At 41.9% G+C, this 13,742-nt stretch overlaps 1 protein-coding gene across 8 annotated transcripts in view; it reads left to right on the top strand.

Annotated features, from left to right (window-relative positions):
- Positions 1-13,742, top strand: part of ARIH2 (ariadne RBR E3 ubiquitin protein ligase 2) — a 69,883-nt gene that overhangs the window by 23,928 nt on the left and 32,213 nt on the right. For 3 of the 8 annotated variants that reach the window (XM_073010224.1, XM_073010223.1, XM_073010225.1), the window contains one exon: positions 2,280-2,325. The exons of 4 other annotated variants lie outside the window; for them this stretch is intronic. In XM_073010224.1, coding sequence (XP_072866325.1) covers positions 2,287-2,325 — 39 coding nt within the window. In that variant the 5' untranslated portion in view covers positions 2,280-2,286. Of the gene's footprint in view, positions 1-2,273; positions 2,326-6,501; positions 6,533-13,742 lie in introns of those variants that run through there. One more of the 8 variants, XM_073010226.1, reaches the window with a different exon arrangement.

The raw sequence follows: 13,742 nt of genomic DNA, 5'->3' as shown, positions 1-13,742 counted from the left end.
TGGTCTCGAATTCCTGACCTCAGGTGATCTGCCCGCCTCAGCCTCCCAAAGTGCTGGGATTACAGGCGTAAGTCACCATGCCTGACCCTAATTTTTGTATTTTTAGTAGGTATGGAGTTTCACCATGTTGGCCAGGCTGGTCTTGAATTCCTGACCTCAGGAGATTCACCTGCCCTGGCCTCCCAAAGTGCTGGGATTGCAGGTGTGAGCCAGTGCACCCAGCTGATCTCTTCTTTTTCAAATAACTTAAAGATCTCTCTGCCTTTAATATCTACCCCCTCCTTTACTTCCACTTTTTATTTTTCTGATACATCCGCTAAAAGCACCACTTTGATTATTTTGCTCTGTTGAAAAATTTAAAGTGGATTCTCCAGGCTCCAGCCTGATCTCCTTATTGTTCCTCTCCCTAACTCATATACCTGATTTTAGCCTCCTCCAACCTATTGTCAGCATCTCCGCCCTTCTTGCAACCCTCGAGAGACTGCTAAGCCCTCCAACTTTTTAAAACCTGTCTCAGAGAAGCTGTGTCTGGCCTCTCCTGTATCCCTGTGCATCCCTGAGGGCTTGGGAGGCCTTGGCACCTTCATACGCTCTTGCGGAGGATGTGGGTGTGGTGACAAGTCTGGACCACCGGAGACAGGCAGAGAGTGGTGTTGGCGTATGGGACCTAATGCTAACACAAGTATTGTTCCAGGTTCTTAGGTGTGGAGAGAAGGAATCAGTCAAAAAAATTTCTGCCCTCAATGGGCTTTCATTCTATTCCTATTTATGTAGTTTTATATAAACAGAAAGGTTATAAAAATAAGGTTATATGTTTCTAGCATAAAGGGGTAGCTAAGGAAAGCAGTCGATGAGGTACCAGCTCTGTCATTGAAACATGCTGTTGGAATCTGGCTTTTTCATTAAGATACACTGGCCTCTGAAGTGCCCTCCTTTTGGAGAAGATGGTACTACCATCTTATTGGTAGTACTTGGATATTACTACCTAGCTGGTTATTTGATATTCCCTCTCTTTGCCTTCTCACAGTAGCAGTAGCTGAGAAAGAGCATTGTTTCAAGTAATTTTTGGACAGGATGGGCTGTGGCTGCAGGAATGGGCACAGCTTTTAGCCCTACTCTGTGCAGCTCATTTGATGTCACCTCCTATCTGCATTTCTTTTGGTTGGGTTTGCTGGACATAACCTTCCTATGTGGCATTCCCCTGGAAGTCTGTTAGAGTTCTAGAAGGGGCAATAACCAGCCCTTTGTACTAAGTACTTCTCAAAAAGTTTCCATTAAATGCACCCTAAAAGATATGCTGGCTGGGATTAACTTCACAATAATCTGGAGGGAGGAGGGGAGGGCTGGAATGGAGGCATAGTGGGTCTGGCCACCAGCTGGGTAATGGGTTTCATTATACTCTTCACTTTGGTAGATGTTTGAAATTTTTTGTAATTAAAATATATACCCTTACGGTCAAGGAGTGATTACTTTAATATTTTTACATTATTATATTTTGTATAAATAACCTTATATTGAGTGAGGTCTTTGGTTTTTTTAGTATTGATTTTGATTATTAGAGTCCACAGCAGTTAGGACTGAATCAAGGTTAGGCTGGTGAGAAGTCTTCAAATTTGTGTTTATTAATCAGATTTAAAAACATATATAACATTTGGGTACTTCAGTTACAAGTCAGCCCTCCTTCCATGTCCCTGTAAAGAAAAGTGGAATGGGCAAAATTAGGATCAGGTGCCAGAGAGTGGGCCTTTTAGAGGCTGAGGATATTTAGGTGTGAAGTATGGGAGAAATGAAATCCTACCACTTAAATTAGACTTCAGGGGTGAGCCTGGTTTAGGGTCAGAAGCCCTATGAGACTGACTACCACCACCACTACTGATGCTAATTTTGCCCCATTGTAGGCTGGTGTTTACTTACTGCTTTATCTTTGTGCTTTAACCTTCTTTCTTCCTCTTGTCCCTTTAGTACTTTCTTGCCTCCCTCCACATCATCCCTTGCCCCCCGCCCCCAGACCCATATCCATCCGTCTTGATCTCTTTAGGCTGATTTTCCTATATCATGTCCCATTCTAGCCCAGGCCCAGAAGCTGGCCCACAGTTCACTCCCTATCTTCATTTCTGCTTTTTAATGAGTGACCACTAGTGTTTGTTAACAAAAGTGATTGGACCACGAAATGGCAGGCTGAGGCATGAAGACCCATTCATGTAGCCTTAAAAGATTTCAGGCAGTTGGCAAGTAAGAATTTTAAATAAAAATTGAAACTACCACCTGTATTTTTTCAGGCCGTTGATGCTCACTGCCATCAGCTGCATCCTCCCTATGGCACTGGTAAGTGTGGGAAGGGCTGGTGACAGTTTTGGTGGGCTGCTGGATTTCTTTTTTCTGGGGGAAAAGTCTATTTGCAAGCTATGTTGTTAACTTGTCCTTGAGGGCTGGAGAGCTTGAACCAGCTAGAGAAGACTAAAAAGATAAAGAAGCAACTGATCATGTTCATGGATATCCTTGGGCAACTATTGTCAGGAGCAGGGGCTATTTTAGCATGTGCCTTGATCCGTATATAAAATTAGTATGTTCTGTGCACTATTTTGAATAATAAACATGCACTATCCAAGTGCTCTGGGGTGTCAAATAATAACTGTTAAATTTCCTGGAACTTGCAAAACATTTTTTCTGAAAATAGATATTGGTTGTGTACTAGAAAGGGTCCTAAATGTCATATGTGCTTACCGTTTCCTTCAGTAGCAGGAATTTATCTCTCTCTGATATTTTAAGTTCTTTGTGGTCAGGGCACTCAAATGTTTGTTCCAGTGACTAATTTAAGCTTCTGATAGAGACTTGCTTGAATGCGGTGGAGGGGAAGGGACTTGGTAGAAATTGGAAAATAAATTGTGGCTGTTATTAACAAACTTCAGGTGGACTTGGGATTTGTGATCTGAAAAATGATATCACAATCTGCTTGCAGTGAATAAAGTTGAAACAGAAGTCGGGCAGCAAGTCACAGAATTGCTAGTCTAAGCCCACAAGCAAATTGCTATTGGAGTTGCCTTACTTAAGATCCTGAAACCCTGCAGCCGTCTCCTTGTAGCAAGTGGGTCAGAGGACACAGAGATTCAAAGTTTTATCTTAATAAAGTAGTCTCCATTCTAAGCTGACAGTTTGATTTCAGTTCTGTAGTCTCTAACACCTTTAGACTGTGGAAGAAAGTGCCTCCAGAACAAAATGCTGAAATTGTAGATTTGCACGCTGCTAACCATGTCAGTAACAGCGACTAAATCATTCGTATTCTCTTCATTACATCTCTGTGAGAAAATCTTAGCATTATTGGCCCACAGCCTGGATTTCCCCCTGGTCTTCATCCTCCATTCCTCAGCCCTGCTTGTGAAGCAGGCATAGAATTGTGTGACACATTTACTATGTTCTTCATTTAAAAAGCAGAAAGGAGAACTTGACTCCCAAGCAGCTGTCTACTCTAGGTTTCCAGGCCAGTGTAACCAAGTGGTAACTACTGAACATGTTTTGAGGGCCTGTGTCAGATAGTATTTTCCAAAGGTCATGAACAAACACATTCTGTCATCCTCTATAGTATATGCATTTTAGAGTTTCAGTCAAAAACAGACTATAGAGCATGACAGAAGGTGTTTGCTCATGACCTTTGGAAAATACAAATGACCATAAACAAAGTCCTTTTTGACATGCGTGTAGCACATGCTTTCTGAAATAAAGATCTGGAAGCCATCTGAGAGTATTGACATTGTAAATGCAATGGCAAAACATAGCCATATTGGATTGAGGGCTACGGGTAACGCAGAGCAGTGTGTAGGGTAAATGAGAACAGAGGAGAGAGAACTCACTTCAAGCTGGAAAGAGAGCTCCCCAGTAGCATCTCACCCATTGTGGTGCAGATTTGGAGGACTCAGGGAAAGTGGGAAGATGGGCTGCACTTAGTCTCTGCTCAGACCCCATCTTTGACTCTGTGAAAACCTTCTCTGGACTACCCAGAAACTTGAGGGTACCCTTCACTGTTCAATAAACTTTTTGCTTGCCCCCACTTCTCTACCTTGCTCATACACTTTCCTTCCCTAGCTTCCGGTAAAATGAGAGAGTTCTTATCTTTGGAGCTAATGTTCATACTAAGGGGCAGGCACAAATGTGATTGCCCAAAGATAGTCCGGGGAGTGAGAAGGCAGGCCTAAAAGCTGTGCCTGTGGAAAAGTGATATTTAAGGAGCTGACTGAATGGGAGCAGAACATCCAGTGGAATACTCAGAAGCCTTGGTCAGGGAGATCAAGAAAGCCAGAGAAAGCTGCACATGGTGGCTCATGCCTGTAATCCCAGCTCTTTGGGAGGCTGAGGTGGGGGGATCACCTGAGGTCGGGAGTTTGAGACCAGCCTGACCAAAATGGAGAGACCCCATCTCTACTAAAAATACAAAATTAGCTGGGTGTTGTGTAGCGTATGCCTATAATCCCAGCTACTCAGAGGCTGAGGCAGGAGAATCGCTTGAACCTGGGAGGTGGAGGTTGCGGTGAGCTGACATCGCGCCATTGCACTCCAGCCTGGGCAACAAGAGCAAAACTCCATCTCAAAAAAAAAGAGGAAAAAAAAGAAAGCCAAAGAATATGGTAAAGTTATCAGCATTATAGGTCTATATGGAAATGACTTTATACTAGCACTATTAGACTGTACTTTATAGTGTATATGGTCAGTTAACCTTGGTGAAAACTGTGTTAAAACTGTATAGCAGAATTTGTTATTCTGAGGATTGTAAATAAAAAGTCAAAGTATACTATCTGATGCAGTAATGTAAGGGTCAACCCTTCGTATATTGTGACATTTGATAATGTGAGTGATTGCCATTGAATTAAATTTGACAAACTTTCCGCCCTTTTATTATAAAAAATTTTAAAGAGCTTTGAATAATTGTACAGTGGACATTCATATACTGTACCATCTAGATTATGTAATTGCTAATCTGTTGCTGCATTTGCTTCATCATTTATCTGTCCATCAGTCAACTCATTTTTGAAACAGCTCTATTGAAGTTTTACGTGCCATTAAACTCATCCATTTTATTCATTTTATTTTATTTTATTTTATTTATCTTTTTGAGACGGAGTCTTGCTCTGTCACCCAGGCTAGAGTGCAGTGGCGCGATCTCGGCTCACTGGAAGCTCTGCCTCCCAGGTTCACACCATTCTCCTGCCTCAGCCTCCTGAGTGACTGGGACTACAGGCGCCCACCACCATACCTGGCTAATTTTTTTGTATTTTTAGTAGGGATGGGGTTTCACCGTGTTAGCCAGGATGGTCTCGATCTCCTGACCTCATGATCTGCCCGCCTCGGACTCCCAGAGTGCTGGGATTACAGGTGTGAGCCACTGCAACCGGCTTTCTTTTTATTTTACTTTTTGAGACGGAATTTTTGCTCTTGTTGCCCAGGCTGGAGTGCAATGGCACAATCTCGGCTCACTGCAACCTTCGCGTCCCAGGTTCAAGCAATTCTCCTGCCTCAGCCTCCCAAGTAGCTGGGATCACAGGCTTGTGCCACCACACCTGGCTAATTTTGTATTTTTAGTGCTAATTTTGTATTTTTTTTTTTTTTTTTTGGAGACGGAGTCTCGCTCTGTCGCCCAGGCTGGAGTGCAGTGGCCGGATCTCAGCTCACTGCAAGCTCCGCCTCCCGGGTTCACGCCATTCTCCTGCCTCAGCCTCCCAAGTAGCTGGGACTACAGGCGCCCGCCACCACGCCCGGCTAGTTTTTTGTATTTTTTAGTAGAGACGAGGTTTCACCGTGTTAGCCAGGATGGTCTACGATCTCCTGACCTCGTGATCCGCCCGTCTCGGCCTCCCAAAGTGCTGGGATTACAGGCTTGAGCCACCGCGCCCGGCCTAATTTTGTATTTTTAGTAGAGGTGGGATTTCTCCATGTTGGTCAGGCTGATCTGGAACTCCCAACCTCAGGTGATCCACCCACCTTGGCCTCCCAAATTACTGGGGTTACAGACGTGAGCCACCATGCCCGGCCCAACTCATCCATTTTAAAGTGTACCATTATTTGAGTTTTACTAAATGTGTACAACTATGTAGTCATTACCACAATCCCAGTTTTAGAACATATCATCACCTAAAATATTCCCCTGTGTTCATTTATAGTTGATTCCCGTTCCCAAGTGACTACTGATCTTCTGTCTCAATAGTTTTGCCTTTTCTAGCAATTTCGTACAATTCGAATTATACAATATGTAGTCTTTTGTTGCCTGGTTCTTTCTCTTAGCTTAATGGTTGAGGTTCATCCATATTGTATCATGCATCAGTAGTGTGTTCTCTTATATTTGCTGAATAATGATTTTCCATTGTATGGATATGCCACATTTTGTTTACCCATTCATTTATAAGTTGATGGACATTGGGTTGTTTCTAATTTTGGGCTACTACACAGTATGCTGCTGTGACCATTCATGTCCAGGGCTTAATATGGCCATGTGTTTTCATTTCTCTTGTATAGATATCTAGGAATGGGATTGCTGGGTCACATGGTAAGTGTATGTTTAACTTTTTTTTTTTTTTTTTTTTTTTTTTTTTTTTTTTTTTTTTTTTGGAGACGGAGTCTTGCTCTGTCGCCCAGGCTGGAGTGCAGTGTTGCGATCTCAGCTCACTTCAAGCTCCACCTCCCGGGTTCATGCCATTCTCTTGCCTCTCAGCCTCCCGAGTAGCTGGGACTACAGGCGCTCGCCACCATGCCTGGCTAATTTTTTGTGTTTTTAGTAGAGTTGGGGGTTTCACTGTGTTAGCCAGGATTGTCTCGATCTCCTGACCTTGTGATCTGCCTGCCTTGGCCTCCCAAAGTGCTGGGATTACAGGCGTGAGCCAACGCGCTCAGCCATGTTTAACATTTTAAGAAATAAACTGTTTTCCAAGGTGGCTCTACTGCTTTACATGCCTACTGGCATTATGTAAGGGTTGCAGTTATAATCATTCTAGTGAGTGTGAAGTGTAGTATCTTGTGGTTTTAATTTGCATTCCCTAATGATGAGTGTCATTAATCATTAATGTAATTAATGATCTTTCCTTGTGCCTATTTGCTATTCATACATTTATTTTTCGTGGTGAAATGTCTGTTCAAATACTTTGTTTTTAAAAATTGCATTTTGTGCCTTATTGAGTTCTAAGAGAGAATTTTTCATATAGTTTGAATAATTTTTTCAGATGTATGATTTGCAGATACTTTCTCCCATCCTATTACCTGTCTCTTCCATTTTCTTTTTTTCTCTTTTTTTACTCCATCTAGTTCTGCTTCCTACTTTTTCATTTTCTAAATGATGTCTTTTGAAGAGTAAAAGCTTAATTTTGATGAAGTCAAGTTTATCTTAATTTTCTTTTTTTTTTTTTTTTTAATTTTTCTTTTAAGGATTGTGCTTTTAGTATCATATCTAGAAATCTTTGCCTAAACTAAGGTCACAATTTTCTTCTGTGTTTTCTTCTAGCAATTTTATAGTTTTAGGTTTTACATTTAGATATGTGAACTCTTTTGAGTTAATTTTTGTGTGGTATGAAGTAATGGTCTATGTTCTTTGTTTTGTATAAACAATTATTCAATTGTTCCAGAACCATTTGTTGAAAATACTTTTTTTCTCCATTGAATTACATTGGCACCTTTGTTGAAAATTTACCATACATGTATGAGTTTCCTTTCAGACTCTGTTTTGTTCTGTTGATCTATATGTCTGTTCCATTTTCTTCTTTTTTTAACCTTTTTTTACTCCATCTAGTTCTACTTCCTACTTTTCCATTTTCTAAATGATGTCTGTTGAAGAATAAAAGCTTAATTTTGATGAAGTCCAGTATCTCCACGGTCTTGATTACTGTATGTAACTTTATAGTAAGTCTTGAATTTACTATAGTAAGTCTTTCACCTTTGCTCTTTTCTTTCAAGATTGCTTTGGATATTCTGGATCCTTTACATTTCTACAGATTTTATAATCAACTATTTAATTTTGTTTAAAAGTTTATGATTTTGATTGGGATTTTCATTTTGATTGGTTTTGATTGCTGTGTTCAAAATCTGTAGCTGTGCTGCCCGGTATGGTAGCTATGTGTGGCCATTGCTGATTTGAAATACAGTCAGTTTGAATTGAGACGTGCCGTAAGTCTAAAATACACACTGGACTTAGAATGAAACAAAGGATAAAAATAGATTATCATGCTTTTTTATGTGTTACCTGTTGAAATAATACAATTTTGGATAAGGTTAAATAAAATAAATTATTAAAATTCGCCCATTTAATTTTTTAATTTTCTGCTATATAGAAATAATTTTTTGGCTCTTTCTTTGAATTCTAACATTTGGTTTTTGTATATATTGACTTTGTATGTTTTTTCTCTTTTTTTTTTTTTTTTAAATTTTTATTTTGTGACAGTGTCTTCCTCTGTCACCCAGACTGGAGTGCAGTAGAGCTATCATGGTTCACTGCAACCTCAACCTCCCGGGTTCAAGTGATCCTTCTACCTCAACCTCCCAGGTGGATGGAACAACAGATGCATGTCACCATGCCCAGCTGATTTTTTGTACTTTTTGTAGAGACAGGGTTTTGCCATGTTGCCTTGGCTGGTCTTGAACTCCTGGGCTCAAGCAATTTGCCTGCCTTAGTCTCTCAAAGTGCTGGGATTACAAGCGTGAGCCAGTGTACCAGGCCAACTTTGTATTTTTTTACCTTAGTAAATTCATAAATTCATTTATTAGTGCTTTTTTGTTTGTTTGTTTGTTTCCCAGAGTTTTGCTCTTGTTGTCCAGGCTGCAGTGCAATGGCAAATTTTTAAATTAAGGATTTTTGTGTCTATGTCTGTGAAATATTGGGATTTTTTTTCTTGGTTATGTTTTATCATGGTTATGCTAACCTCATAAAATGAGTTTGGGAGAAATGTCCCTGTCTTCTCTAGTTTCTAAAAGTATTTTTGTAAAATTAGTGTTGATAGAATTCACCAGTAAAATCCCTGGGCCTGGAATTTGGTGGGAAGGGTTTTGATCATGAATTCCATGTCTTTACTAGATAAACAGCTGCTCAGTTTTTCTTTTTCGTTTTGTGTCGTTGTTGGTATTTTTCAAAGAACATGTTAATTTCATTTAAGATGTTAATTTTATTAGAATTAGGTTGTTCACAACATTTTCTTATTTCCCTTTTAATGTCTTACTGTAAAGAATTGTAGGGGGTGGTCCATCTTCTACCTCTGTTATGGGTAATTTGTTTTCTCTTTTTTCCTAGTTGTTCTGTTTTATCAACTTTGTTGATTTTTTTTTTTTTTTTGAGACGGAGTCTCGCTCTGTCGCCCAGGCTGGAGTGCAGTGGCCGGATCTCAGCTCACTGCATGTTCCGCCTCCCGGGTTTACGCCATTCTCCTGCCTCAGCCTCCCGAGTAGCTGGGACTACAGGCGCCACCTCGCCCGGCTAGTTTTTTGTTTTTTTTTTTTTTTTTTAGTAGAGACGGGGTTTCATCATGTTAGCCAGGATGGTCTCGACCTCCTGACCTCGTGATCCGCCCATCTCGGCCTCCCAAAGTGCTGGGATTACAGGCTTGAGCTACCGCACCCAGCCTGATATTTTTAAAGAATCCATTTTTAGACTTAATTTTTGCTGTTACTTGCTTTGGATTTTCTTTCTTTCTCTTTTTAATCGTCACTGTTTTCTTCTTTTTACTTCATTTTAACGTAGTCATCTTTTTCTAGCTTCTCTTTTTTTTAGTTATAATACACAGCTGTGACTAAATGTTTCTAGCTTTTTAGGTTAGATCCTTATGTCTTTGATTTTTGGACCTATTTTAGCATATACGTTTACAGTTTTCAATTTTCATGTAGGCATATTAGCTGCATCTCACAAATTTCATTATGTGGTATTTTCGTTATTCAGTTCAAAACATTTTCTAATTTCTCTTTTGATTCCTGCTTTGACACAGGGTTCTATAGAAGTATGTTCTTTAATTTCTAAATGTACGCTACAAAGAAGGGCGTTACTGGTAGCTGACAGTTACGAGAAACATATTGGGGTTCTGGAATCCTTCAGTGAATTGCTGTGGGGAGGGATTAGGTGGTGGTTCCTGAAGACTGTCTTCTACTAAGGCATATAAAGTTTGTCCTGTCAATACTGGAGAGCAGTGACGGGTTTTAAACAAGGTAGGAACTGATCCTGGCAGGAGTTAAGGGATCTGCAAGAATTGTGGTGCTATTACTGTTGCCTAAGGGTGTCAGGAAGCTCATCCTAAGGATGATGGAGTGGAAGGGATATACATTAAGATGCCTTTGCATGTGAGTGAGGCCCTTCTGATGGGAGTGTGGAGGAGAGGAAGAACTAGAGATTGGACAGTGGAGTGGTGATGATGGGAGAGGGTGTAAAGTGGTTAAGGAAGAGTGAGACATGGTGGAAAAGGCCAACAGTCCTACCTTGAGAGGAGTGGGAATGTGGTGCCCTCCACTGACAAGATGGGGATACAAGAGGAAGAGCACAGAGTACCTGAACAGGTGCTGCAAAAGACATCATAGAAATCATGAGGGGGTCATTAAGGCAGAGGGACGTTAAGTGTCTGATTCTATCAGCAAGATAAGGTATGAGAAATGTTTCAGTTTAGCAACAAGGGAGTTTATATTGCCTGGTGTGTATACAGAATATCTTAGTATTTCTACTGTCAGCAATTTTTGTTTTTGAAATGGAGTCTCGTTCTTGTCACCCAGACTGGAGTGCAGTGGTGCAGTCTTGGCTCACTGCAACCCCTGCTGCTTGAGTTCAACTGATTCTCATGCCTCAGCCTCCCAAGTAGCTGGGATTACAGGGGCCCACCACTATGCCCAGCTAATTTTTGTATTTTTAGTAGAGACAGGGTTTCACTGTGTTGGCCAGGCTGATCTCGAACTCCTGACCTCAGGTGATCTGCCTGCCTTGGCCTTCCAAAGTGCTGGGATTACAGGTGTACACCGTGCCCGGCCGGCAATTCTGAATAGATTGAAATTCATCAATTGAAATCAACATCTTATCAAATTATGAGCCAAATTGAATTAAAATCAGAAATAATCTGTGAATTTTTTATTTCTGATTTTGGCAGTTAGACTCCATAAACTTTCAAAAGTATTATAATTATTAAACATGATTATTCATTTTCTTTTCTTTTTTTTTTTTTTTTAAGACAGAGTCTCGCTCTGTCGCCCAGGCTGGAGTGCAGTGACGCGATCTCGGCTCACTGCAAGCTCCGCCTCCCGGGTTCACGCCATTCTCCTGCCTCAGCTTTCCGAGTAGCTGGGACTGACTACAGGCACCTGCCACAATGCCCGGCTAATTTTTTGTATTTGTAGTAGAGATAGGGTTTCACCGTGTTAGCCAGGATGGTCTCGATCACCTGATCTCGTGATCCCACCACCTCTGCCTCCCAAAGTGCTGGGATTACAGGCATGAGCCACCACGCCCAGCCATTATTCATTTTCTTGAAACACAGTCTTGCTGTGTCACCCCGGCTGGAGTGTCGTAGCGTGATCATGGCTCACTGCAGCCTCCACCTCCTGGGCTCAAGCTATCCTCCTACCTTAGCCTCCTAAGTAGCTAGGACTACAGACACATGCCACCATGCCCAGCTAATAAAAAAAAAAATGTTTTGGCTGGGCGTGGTGGCTCATGCCTGTAATCCCAGCACTTTGGGAGGCCGAGGCGGGTGGATCACCTGAGGTCACAGTTTGAGACCAGCCTGGCCAACATGTTGAAATGCCGTCTCTATTAAAATACAAAAATTAGCTGGGCGTGGTGGCAGGCGCCTGTAATCCCAGCTACTCAGGAGGCTGAGGCAGAGGTTGCAGTGAACCAAGATCGCGCCATTATGTTCCAGCCTGGGGACAAGAGCGACACTTCATCTCAAAAAAAAAAAAAAAAAAAAAAAGGCCGGGCGTGGTGGCTCACGCCTGTAGTCTGAGCATTTTGGGAGTCAGGAGATGGAGACCATCCTAACTGACACGGGATGTCCCCATGTCACTAAAGTGAAACCCCGTCTCCACTAAACAATACAAAAAATTGGCCAGGCATGGTGGCGGGCACCTATAGTTCCAGCTACTCAGGAGGCTGTGGCAGGAGAATGGTGTGAACCCTGGAGGCGGAGCTTGCAGTGAGCCGGGATCACGCTACTGCACTCCAGTCAGAGCAACAGAGTGAGACTCCGTCTCAAAAAAAAAAAAAAGATTTTTTGTAGATACAGGATCTCACTATTTGCCCAGGCTGGTCTCAAACTCCTGAATTCAAGCAGTCCTCCCAACTTGACATCCCAGAGTGCTGAGATTACAGGCTTGAGCCAGCACACCCAGCCCGTAACTATTCTTTACTCATGGTTTTGTGAATGTACAAAGTGACTGTCAAAGAAATTCTACCATCTTAGGGTTTGCTCTTTAAACAGGGATGAGATTTCCTCTGGGGAATAGTGGAAATGAATTGGAGAATGGGTTTGCTGGAAACAGTAGCTTAATGAATGGCACCCTCTTTGGCCTATTGAGGGTGTCTATTGAATGTCACCCTTTTTCTGGCCCTTGAGATGGAGGGAACAATAGATACTTTTTTTATCTCTCTAATCAGAGACTCAGATTACTCAGTAATTATCTTGAGACTCCTTTTGGACAGGAAACTTTCTAGTTCTTAATTTCTAGTTTTTTCCTCAGTTAATGTTTCTAGAAATAGAAAAAGCATTCATAGTGCCGGGTTTGGTGGCTCATACCCATAATCCCAGCACTTTGGGAGGCCGAGACAGGGTGATCACTTGAGGTCAGGAGTTTGAGACCAGCCTGGCCAACGTGGTGAAATCCCATCTCTAGTAAAAATACCAAAAATAGCTGGGTGTGGTGGTAACTGCCTGTAATCCCAGCTACATGGGAGGCTGAGGCAGGAGAGTCACTTGAACCTGAGAAGCAGAGGTTGCAGTGAGCCAAGGTTGCGCCACTGCGCTCTAGCCTGGGTGACAGAATGAGACTCCATCTCAACAGAAAAGAAAAAAGAAAAAGCATTCATAAATATATAGGACTTTTAATCCTCTGACTACCTGTTGATCTAATAGAACTGCAAGTTTATTCTGAACACTGCATTGGTCACATGTGTTCCTTCCAAGTCATTAGTCTTTTTTTTAGCTTACATTGGTTACTACCTGGATCCATTTTTCTTTTGGAAAAGATTTGGCCTTTTCTTTATAAGTTGTCTTGATAATACTTAGTCTTAACTACCAACAGGTTGTTAGCTCCTTGATTAAAACAGCCCAGCAAGAGCTCATCTTGATTCTACTGAAAGGTTTTCTCTCCACAATTGAACAAATTATAAAGGGTAACAAGGGGACGGGGTGAAGGACTCAGTTGTGAAAGTGTTGACTGTGATAGATTCTAAATGTATCGTTGAGCTCTTCCAAGCATTAAAGACTGATGGTGTTAGGCCGGGCGCAGTGGCTCAAGCCTGTAATCCCAGCACTTTGGGAGGCCGAGACGGGCGGATCACAAGGTCAGGAGATCGAGACCATCCTGGCTAACCCGGTGAAACCCCGTCTCTACTAAAAAATACAAAAAAAAAAAAAAACTAGCTGGGCAAGGTGGCGGGCGCCTGTAGTCCCATCTACTCGGGAGGCTGAGGCAGGAGAATGGCGTAAACCCGGGAGGCGGAGCTTGCAGTGAGCTGAGATCCGGCCACTGCACTCCAGCCTGGGTGACAGCGAGACTCTTGTCTCAAAAAAAAAAAAAAAAAAGACGGA

The sequence above is a fragment of the Chlorocebus sabaeus genome, chromosome 22 (genome assembly GCF_047675955.1).
Source record: "Chlorocebus sabaeus isolate Y175 chromosome 22, mChlSab1.0.hap1, whole genome shotgun sequence".
In the NCBI taxonomy this organism is placed as follows: Eukaryota; Metazoa; Chordata; class Mammalia; order Primates; family Cercopithecidae; genus Chlorocebus; species Chlorocebus sabaeus.
Note: the sequence above shows the minus strand (reverse complement) of the source record. Positions and strands in the feature narration are given on the sequence as shown.